At 33.5% G+C, this 10,688-nt stretch overlaps 1 protein-coding gene across 1 annotated transcript; it reads left to right on the top strand.

The window, feature by feature from the left end:
- The first annotated feature begins 719 nt into the window (after positions 1–719).
- On the top strand, positions 720–4,777 carry LOC142643566 (F-box/LRR-repeat protein 10). The gene is made up of 4 exons (XM_075818250.1): positions 720–966; positions 1,091–1,299; positions 2,399–2,492; positions 3,039–4,777. The coding sequence occupies exons 1-4, from the start codon at positions 802–804 to the stop codon at positions 4,506–4,508; spliced, it is 1,938 nt and encodes a 645-aa protein (XP_075674365.1). The 5' UTR covers positions 720–801; the 3' UTR covers positions 4,509–4,777.
- The last annotated feature ends 5,911 nt before the right edge of the window (positions 4,778–10,688 follow it).

The raw sequence follows: 10,688 nt of genomic DNA, 5'->3' as shown, positions 1-10,688 counted from the left end.
TAAATCTTTTCTTGTACATAGACATGGTTACTGATCACTTAAATTACCACATCATTTTATAAGCTTTTTGTAATACAATTGATACTACTATCAAGTATTAACACGACCTTATTTTATTTTTTCACAAACACAATGTTAATTGCTAAGACACTTTTTTTTTTTGGGCAATCTGTAAGGTGACAAATTTGATTGGATGAATATCAATTTTATAAGCTAATTATTGTTTCACATTCTCGCTGTGAAATGTTTCACACAATATCCACACTTTTACCTCAAATATCTATATTTTTGCATATAATGTAAAAGAATGTGGACATAATATGAAAAAAGATGATCACTCATTGCCCATAGAAATAATGTCATGTGTTACACTAATAAGCCTACTGAGTAAGGATGAGCACATTTTTTTTTTTTTTTAATTTTAACTTTTGACGTTCATTCTTAATAATAATTATTTATCATGGCATCAAGATAACATTTAGTTTTTAGCCAAACAAACAAAACTCATTTTTATATGGGTTTCAGAGTTGGCATCACATAAGCCAGATCTGTTCTATCCAAAAATTAAAAAAAAAAAAAGAAAAAAAAAAAGAAAAGAAAAGAAAGGTGTCAACTACTTCAACTAAAAACACGTTCGGTTCTCCCGATAACCAATTAAACTCCGCCACGTGGTAAAGAGTGAACAAAAAAAAGAAAAAAAAAATCAGAACTACAGATTCCTTACACGTTAAACTCTTCTTTCTTTCTTTCCACCTCCAAACCCAATCTCTGAATCCTCAGATTTACATTAAAACAAAAAAAATGACGACAGGATCGAGGAGCCTTGATTCACTACCGCCGGCGCTCATCGCCACCATCATGACCAAGCTCGACGTCTCCTCCGTCCGCTCCGCCGCCTCCACCTGCACAACCCTCCGCTCCTCCGCCTCTCACCTCCTCTCCTTCCTCCCCACCTTCCACCTCCTCGTAACTAACTAAATAACTAACTCTCTCCCTCTCTCTCTCATCCAAAGTTTCCATTTTTATTTTCAAAAATCAAAACCCAATTTCAAAAATTTACTTTTTTGTTTTTTAATTTTTTTTATTACAGGATATTGCGGTTTCAGTGGATTTGCTGCGTCCTTTGTTGTTGCGACAAAACCCTCATTTGACGAGCTTGAAAGTCGATTGCGATCGGCTCAACGACTCGGCGATCGAGATCTTGCTTTGTCCTTCGCTGCGCGAGCTTTGTCTCTACAACTGCGCCGATTTCAACGGCAAATTGCTCTCCGAGATCGGCACTCGCTGCCCCGATCTCAGGTTCGGTTTCGCTGCCATTGATTTAAGCTACATAATACGCACGTTCATTGATAGCAAAAAAGTCAATATTAGTGTTATTTGTTTGATTGGTAACAATTTATGTGAAATTTGACAAGGATTTTTTTTTTTTAGTCTTCACAAAATTAGCCATGTTGAGTTGTAATTTCTGCTTACATTGCATAATTCAACAATGCGGCGGCGTAATGTGAATGACTAGTCTCTTGAATTTGAAAAAGGCCCATTTGTTAACGGGTGCTCGATTTCACAAAAAAAGGCTAATCGATTGCAATAAATAAGTCAACTTTAATCAATGTACTTTGGTGCTGGTTAATCGGATCCATTTGAAAAAGACCCTTTTTAGTCCTCACAATATTAGTAATTGCAAGGCTATGGAATATTGGAATGACTAACTTGGTAAGTTTATAAATGTTTTTGGACTAAAAAATATCCTTTTTTTTTTCAAATTTCATGGACTAAAATTGAACCTGACCCAGAATTTAGAGATCAATTGTATATTTTCACCTTGTTAATTTAAGCTTTGATATTGATGCACATTGCTAAAAGACAAATAAATTTTAATGTTTTGATTTTGGTATGGTGTGGTTATGATACCAGTTCAGCTAACTGGAACCCACTTGATATCAGTGTGTTAATTTAAGCTATAGTGCACAATAATGCTAAGAGACAGTAATGTTAATTTTAGTCCTCACAGAACTAGTAATTTTGTAGCTTTAGATGGAAAAATTCAACAAAGTCATGGAATGACTAACATGGTAAGTATATTAACTTTTTTAGGACTAAAAAAAATATTTTACAAACTTCATGGACTTAAATAGAACCTGACCCAAAATTTAGGGATCAATTGTATATTTTCTCCTTGTTGATTTAAGCTATAATGCATATTGCTAAAAGACAATAATGTTAATGTTTTGATTTTGCAATGTTGTGGTTTTGATATTTGTTTGTTAATTTAAGCTACGATGCACCTTGCTAAAAGACAATAATGTTAATGGTTTGATTTTGCAATGACATGGTTTTGATATTTTATCTGTTAGTTAGTTGTGGGGTTATTAGATTTTGGTGTTTGACTTTTGTTCAGGTCTCTCTGCTTGGGTTCTGTGGCCGGAAAAAGAGGGCGGTCAGTTCATATTTCTGAATTGGAGGAGTTGCTAAGTGGTTGCACTCAACTAGAAGTAAGGCTTAACTGCAAGAGTGATTGATAAAGAAAATTAGTTAATGACTAAAATTAAACTGAAATTAATAAGTCTAATATGAGTTACATTTTTATTAGATACCTGTGGTTGATAAAGATTAGTCATTGGAGAAAAGAAAAGAATCAAATGCAATATTCTTCCCAAAAATGCTAGCGTGATATGAGTAATAGTTTGAAGTATCTCTATAAAGAAAGAAAAGTAGTAAGATGGTGAACAATGTCAGGTATCCCAATTGTTGGCAAGCGTGGTAGTCATTTTGTTAGGGAGGTCTGAGGTTTGAATGTGAGAGAGAGAGAGAGAGAGAGAGTTAATGATTAAATTATAGCTCAGATCAACATGTATTTCAGCAAATTTAAGAAAATGCCATATGCTGCTGTGGACCCTGTTTGGGTTTTTGAGCTAAGCGAAAGAATCCTCTTCTATTATTCCAATTTTTTACAATTCATGCATGCATGTTTTGTGTCATGTTATAATTGTTTTTTTTTTTTGCATATCATCTGATATGTTGTGCAATCTTTTTGGTAGGCACTGGTCCTGATGTTTGATGTTTCGTTATTTCTTCATCGTAATTTTGCTCAAGTTTGGGCCTTGGCTTCTGAAAAACTCACTTCTCTTGAGATCGGCTACATTTCTTCAGTAACAGTGACTGAGATGCTGAGCCCAAATTTGGGAGCCCCTCAGTCACCAAATTGTATCCGTCCATCTATATTATCAGGCATTCAGAAATTGTGCCTATCAGTAGACTATATAACCGATGCCATGGTTGGTATGATATCTAAAGGCCTCACCTCCTTAACCCATTTGGATCTTCGTGATGCACCCCTCATTGAACCAGTACTCACATTTGACTTAACGAACGCTGGCCTTCAACAAATGAATCAGTACGGGAAATTGAAACATCTCTCATTGGTCCGTTGCCAGGACTTCTGTATTACCTATTTTAGACGAGTAAATGATCTTGGAATCCTCTTGATGGCTGATAAATGTGCAAACATGGAGAGCATATATCTCAGTGGCTTTTGCCGTGTTACAGACACAGGTTTCAAAACAATGTTGCATTCATGCTCTAGATTATACCAGCTTAGGGTATCTCAGGGGACCCAGTTAACTGATCTGGTTTTTCACGACATCTCTGCAACTTCCCTTACATTAACACATGTTAGCTTGAGATTTTGTAATCTTCTAACCAATCATGCAGTCATAAATTTGGTATCCAACAAGGATCTAAGAGTTCTCGACCTAAGAAATTGCAAAAACCTTGGGGATGAAGCACTTCAAGCCATCAGTACTCTTCCTAAATTGAAGGTTTTACTGTTGGATGGCTCTGATGTAAGTGATATGGGATTGTTATACTCAAGACGGGGGCTTATAGGTTCACTTGTTACATTGTCTGTTAGAGGTTGCAAGAGACTTACGGATAAATGCATTTCTGCTTTATTTGATGGTCCTAGTAAGATGGAGTTGCGAGAATTGGACCTATCAGAGAATCCTAATCTTTCTGATAATGCAGTTCTGTTACTGGCAAAAAGCCAGGTTCCACTTTTTGAGCTCCGAATGCGGAATTGTCAACACATAGGTGACACTGCTGTCATGGCATTAGCCTCTATGCAGATTGATAAGGATAGATGGCACGGCAGTAGCTTAAGGTTGTTGGATCTATATGGATGTGGTGGTATCACAGCACTTTCATTCCGTTGGTTCAAGAAGCCATACTTTCCAAGGTTGAGATGGTTAGGAGTTACAGGAAGTGTGAATAGAGATTTGGTAGATGCTTTAGCTAGGAGTAGACCATTTCTGCATGTGCAATACCGTGGTGATGAGCTGAGGTCTGATCAATGGGATTGCTCCGATAGTGCATACGTGCATGACTATGATGAGGTGCACGACTATGATGAGGCAGATGATGAACTCGAGCAGTGGCTTCTAGAAGGTGAGATTGACCATGATGATGAAGAGATGGGAGATGCTGAAAATAATGCCGAAGTAGGGGAGTAATATGCTTGATAAGATATTTCTGTCTATTCATTCATGCTTCGGATATTATCTTTAGCAAGTGTTCATATGTACAGATGTAAATAATTTATCATGAACTTGTGGTTAGTTTAGAAAATTCAATTTCCTAACGTGACTACATCAATCAGTGTTCTCTAGAAATGGTTCTTTCTGAATTTTCTTAGTGTAAGATGGAAATAAATTGTAATCTTCGATGATTTTTGGAGTGTATCAAACATATATGATGGAAGTAAAAATTATTTGCACAGAAATTCGAATTTTATTTTGTTAATTGTTTGATCTACAGTACAAAACTCTGGTCAAGAATTCAAACCCTGAATTAAAATTGGAAAAGTTGTCACAGAAAGGGTTTGGTAAAGTTTATGTATTCTAAATGCTTTGATTGCCTAAGAGCACTCTTCAATATAAAGGTCGGGTTTGGATTAGCTGGTTTTTTTTTTTTTTCATGTTCAGCTTTTCAAAACTTCATATCTTAGGTACAATTTTTGCTAGGATTTCAGCAAAAAGAGCTAATCCAAATTCCAAATGCACATGGTTGATGATTAATCTATGTCCTTTGGGTTTGTCCAAAAAGAAAAAACAGTGACAATTAGAAATTTGAAGGGGTGGAGAATTTTGTTGATGCTACTTACAAAAGCCAAGCAAATCACCCATTTCATTCTTCTCCCAAGTCCCAAGGATACTTATTACATGATGTGCCATCATGCAAAGAAGGTCCATTCCCTTTGTGGCTGAGGCTTTCATGAAAACTTTTCAGGTTGATAATAATGTTGGCCGATGAACTTTGTTTAATGAGCTCAATGTCCAAGAAGCATGTTTATCAGTACATGCCTAATGATCCATGATTCTTGACATCTTGTCCCCACCAACTTTTGTTGCTAATCCTTCACCTCTAGGAAAGAATAATTGTGGATTCTCTTTTCTTCATAATATTCTGGGTAAAACATTGTTTTGATTATCTTTTGCCTCAGGGTGGACCCAATAGTAGTGTTGCCTAGCTTTTCATGTGATGTCAATGATCACTAGAATATCCTGGAGGGTTTTGTTTGCTACAAAATGCCAATAATAGTTCCCCATCTATAATGATGTCAAATTATGAATGATTGAATTGAAAATGCTGGACTCATGGAAAAGTCAGGAAACACAGCATCATAAGGACATGTGTCATGCATGTAGTTCATTATTATAGGTCATCTTATCCACTAGGTTATCATAAATTTTGTATCCAATTCCATTATAACTCAAATTAAGGGTTAAATTTAGACGGGCACATGGGGATTGGGGTCTCCCCCATATCCCATCTTCCAAATTTTTTTTTTTAAGTAATGCTTCGTCCACAATATTTTGACAATAAATTATAAGTGGCAAGTTGTTACCGGTAAATAAAAAAGTGATTTAATGATAAGTCCAAATTAAAACCAATAATTGATTAGCACTTATAATTTGTTGTGAAAATGTTGTGTACGTAACATTAATCTATTTTTTATTTTGGTTAAGGAAAAGAATTCAACATGTTAGTTGTTACACTTTGTTTGGTTCTACAAGTTAGACTATGTTTGGTCCTACAAATACTTAGAATACTCTATGGGATCCTAAAATAAAAGATTGCTTCATTCGTGGTTCACCCAATACATGACAGTCACCAACATAAGCCTGACTCATCAAATTGATATACATTGGCTATATTTGCAATACAACTTGACAACTTACAAGGCACATGATGTACTGAGAAAAGGCCGATGAATTCTGTACTACATTTTGATCAGTAATTTAATGTGGGCCCGAAATTAGACCAAGTATGAGTGGGCCGAGCTTGAGTCAGTCGCTCTGAAGCAATGTCAGAAAATGGGCCATTATCGATGACTAGACCCCTCTTGGGAGTGTGCAAACTCACTCACCTAGGAGTAGGACATGAGAGAGGTCTAGATTAGGGTGAAGTCATTTTGGTATCTCTATTCAAGCGGGGCTATCATTGATGAGAGTAAGAGAAACGAGAGAAAAAGAGAAACGAGAGAGTAAGGGGAAGGGCTACAAGGAGAGTGAGTGTTTCCTATGAGCCTTGTAGACTTCGCAAATGGTTTGGGTCAATTAAGTTCAGATTTAAAACGAATCATTTTAAACAGGCTAGAAACTTGTTAGGTCAATCAAGATACAGATTAGATAGGTCGACCTGTATTTTATCATAAAAATAAAACAGCATAAACACAAAGGAGTCTAATCTGCCACTTGAAAATCTAATTAAAACAAACACACAAGTGTCACTTTCACATAATATCAACATCCCACAAATAACTGAATTATAAATGCCCTATTGGGTAACTAATTTGACAAAAAATAAAAATAGATATGAAATTTACAATTTTAAAAAATAATCTAATAATTGTGTTTAATTTTAGATGCAATGTGCTTGTTCACCATCAAAATTTTATAATTGTCACTCAATTTCAATTTAGGAATATACATCAAAATTTGATTGTTTACCGTTCTTTTAAAAAAAATCTATATTCTTTTGTTGTTGGGTTCAACAAAATCCAATCCAATGTTTGTTTGTTTGTTTTTTTTTTTTTTGGATGGGAAAATCCAATCCAATGTTATATTATATTAGTTTAAAATAAATCCATTTCTTTCTTAATCATATGGTACACACCAATATAGTGTGCCAATACAATTTATACAATATATGTACGATACATGAGCATACCGATATGCATTTTTTTTATATATAAAAAATCTCAATATCTTTTTTTTTTTTTCTGAAATTTTAATATCATATATGTAGTACGATGCTAACAATTATGCATATATAAAAACATGCCTATTAGTAGGTATTCTTATACAAAATTTAATACAACTTAAAACCATTCAAGTTAAATGACTTTATAACAACTCTGTATTGACCCGTTTTTCAAAGATCGGGTTTTGGATTGATCCATTTTTCCACGGTTCGAGAATCTTTCAATCAATATGCTTGGAGAACATTTGAGCATGACATGTTTGATATTGGCATACAAAATGATCTAAGGGACCGGCCGACTAAACTTGTTTAATAATGAGAAAAATGTTTTATGACTCGTTGTCTCATTATGTAGTTTGTAACTTTGTATATTAGATTTTGATAATATTCCAATTCGTCCTCGATCCTCATTCATACCATCCTTTTCTATTTCCTACTTACCTAATGCTATCTTTTTCATACTTTTTTATTATTAAAGGTAATAGGGTATTATACTAACGAAAACAAAAAAACATCCACAAGAGCTATATCATTGCAAATACAATGACAATACAGACCAGAAATGTCATGAAGCAAAAGATGAGACATCTCTACAATTATTGGCTTCACTAAAGTAGTGTTGAATTTTCAAAGAGGGGAGTTCATTCATGATGTTCCTGCAATCATTAACAATAGGAGTATAACCAGCATAATCAAGGGCATTATCCTTAACCATAAGAGCATAATCAACAAAATCAAGGGCATTATCCTTCTATTTTAGTTCTTATTTGGGACAGGGAGAAACTAAAGATGGGGTATTGTATGTTTGGTATGATTTCTGTTGACTATTTAAATGAGAAAATGGGGATAAAAATAGGATAATTCTTTGAGAAGTCAATCCTAAAACTTGGAAAGTAAGAGTATCATGTATATTAAATTATCAAGATATGCAAATGAGCTTGGAGTGAGTCACTTCTTTCACCAAGTCACATGGACTCATGGAAAGCATTTATCTTCTAAATTTTAATATGGATGGTTGGGTATTTTTATGATGGCACAAAAGAATATACTTAAAATATGATAACTACTACATAGTCTACATTTGGTCTCAATGCTCTATAAGAAAATGGTTCCAAAATTGTCTGCTGAGAGTACAAGGTATTGCAAACCAAGTTGAACTTCTTTTCCCCTTATTTATTTTGTTGGGCCAAAAAATTCATGTGATTGCTTTATCTCCTCTGTGGGATATGGAGTAAGATCACCATAGCATATTTTGGTTCCTAAATATAAGAGTTAAAAATTGCAACCGGTAGGATCTATGCAATTTAGATTAAAGAAATGAGATAGGTATTGGCATCTGTGATTTGACTCAAAGCACTATCTCAATAACAATTATAATTACAAGCATTTGTCAAGAAAATTTGTCAATGGTACGTAGCAACCTATATTAAAAACCCAGTAATTTTTTACTAGGAAATTTTCTAAAAGGGATTCCTTTGAATGTGGCTCTTTTTCTTTTTCTTTTCCTTTATTTTTTCTTTGTAAAGCAACCCTTCTTAGTTTTTTTTCCTAATTACCTTTTACTTGTTACCTTTGGTCCTACATAATACTGTCCATTTTACTTTTTTTTTTTTTTTAATTATTATAAGTGTTTGAGTACGTATGTACATGTGCATTGCATGTGTGTTTTTTTCCTAGAGAAACAGAAATAAAGGATAGTTAATTTTAGAAGTAAATACAATAAACCCACCTGTGGTTTGACTCAAAATCACTTTGCCTACATGTGGTTTGAAAAGTGTCACTTTACCTACATGAGGTAAGTTCTGTTGGTCTCCCAGAGCCCACATCTGTTAAAAACGGGAGTAAATAGGTATTTTGCTTCTCTTTTATGTCTCTCTCCTCCAAAAAAAAAAAACACTAAAACAAGCGAAAATAAGATCAAAATTAAGATGCTATTTGCAAGAATTTAAAAACTTGGTTCAAGAACTCAAATAAATCACAAAATATATTTTTGTTACACACTCAAAAGAAAATAACACAAAAGGAAAAATCTACTTAACCCATTAACTTAGTTTCAAATTACTACCATGACCAAATATTATCTAGAAAATTTTTCCAACCAACTAAGTAATAACTCAAATAACCAGTGGCGACTCCAGGAAATTTTCTCAGGGTGTTTTTTAAGAAGCATAAATCATACAATCTAATAAAAGAGATTGATCTTGGGCTTTTTTCCTAGGGTCTATTGGGCATTTGGGCTTGCTTTTTTCTTTTTTCTTTTTCAAATTTTAGTTCAATTTTTTTTTGGGGCTTCTTTTTGCTTAAAAGCCCCAATATATTGTTAAATAGAACAAATTATAGAGCAAAGTTTAATTGTATTGGTATAAAAAAATTGAGGGTGTTCCCAAATTTTTTTTTTGAAGGGTAAACAAATATAAATTTTACATTATTATATATATATATAAAAAATTTCAGGTCAGGGTGGTCGTGTGACCACCCTGGCCTTCAAGTGCAGCCGCCCCTACAAATAACCGTCAATATATATTTTTTATCATATGACATATTTTGTCAGAACCACCCTGACCTTCAAGTGTCGCCGCCCCCGCAAATAACTGTCGTTATATTTTTTTTTATCATACGACTTATATTTTGTTTTTTTCAAAAGTCATGTTATTTGATAAAGATGACTGATGAGACTTGTTTAAAAAACTTAATAGATCGTACTATATACTATGAAAATATCGTTCAGGACAATAGGCAATATGTCCACATTCAATGGATCAAAATTGTCTAGATTCAATGAACATGTCTGTCGTTGCAACCTCTAAACTTAAGGACATGTTCAAAATTTCCATTTGTGGCCATTGATTAAATAAAATGGCAAAACACTCAAGATGTTTTGTTTCATTTCATTTCTCCTCTCTTTTTTAATGCTGAATAAAATAAATGCCAGTGTCATGACAATTGTTGTTGAACAACTAGTTAGTGACAAGAAATGGAGCATCCATTTATGAGATCCTTAAAACAAAATAATGTTGCAGATAATTCATGGTAAGAATTAAGGGTATAACCATATAATTTCGTACTTCTTAGTGTCTTAACTTGATGGTAAAAGATAATTATCAGACGGACGTCATAGATTGAAACTATTTCTAAAAATAAATAAATATAATAAAACCTCCATATATAATATATACAAGCATTACTCCATATTCTACATGCAAATGCATGGAGATTAGCCATTAAAAAATCTTTCCTTATAGGACATAAAAACACAATGCCATTCTTTCCCTTCTTTTCTTTTTTTTTTTTCCAAGTAAAACTTATATATACTATTTCTCAAGTGTTGTAACTTATATTTCTTTATTAAATTCAAACATGTAATTTTATTGACTAGTGAACAATATAATTAAATTTAATTATCCTTTAAAAATAACACTTTTTTGTTA

Source organism: Castanea sativa, chromosome 7 (assembly GCF_040712315.1).
Source record: "Castanea sativa cultivar Marrone di Chiusa Pesio chromosome 7, ASM4071231v1".
In the NCBI taxonomy this organism is placed as follows: domain Eukaryota; kingdom Viridiplantae; phylum Streptophyta; class Magnoliopsida; order Fagales; family Fagaceae; genus Castanea; species Castanea sativa.
Note: the sequence above shows the minus strand (reverse complement) of the source record. Positions and strands in the feature narration are given on the sequence as shown.

What these genes read in the sequence shown, in the direction of transcription:
- LOC142643566 (XM_075818250.1), top strand. Translation starts at nt 802, where the DNA reads ATGACGACAGGATCGAGGAGCCTTGATTCACTACCGCCGGCGCTCATC. An exon ending in ACTCGCTGCCCCGATCTCAG is followed by an intron (nt 1,300 to 2,398) that starts GTTCGGTTTCGC and finishes ACTTTTGTTCAG; the next exon opens with GTCTCTCTGCTTGGGTTCTG. An exon ending in GTGGTTGCACTCAACTAGAA is followed by an intron (nt 2,493 to 3,038) that starts GTAAGGCTTAAC and finishes TCTTTTTGGTAG; the next exon opens with GCACTGGTCCTGATGTTTGA.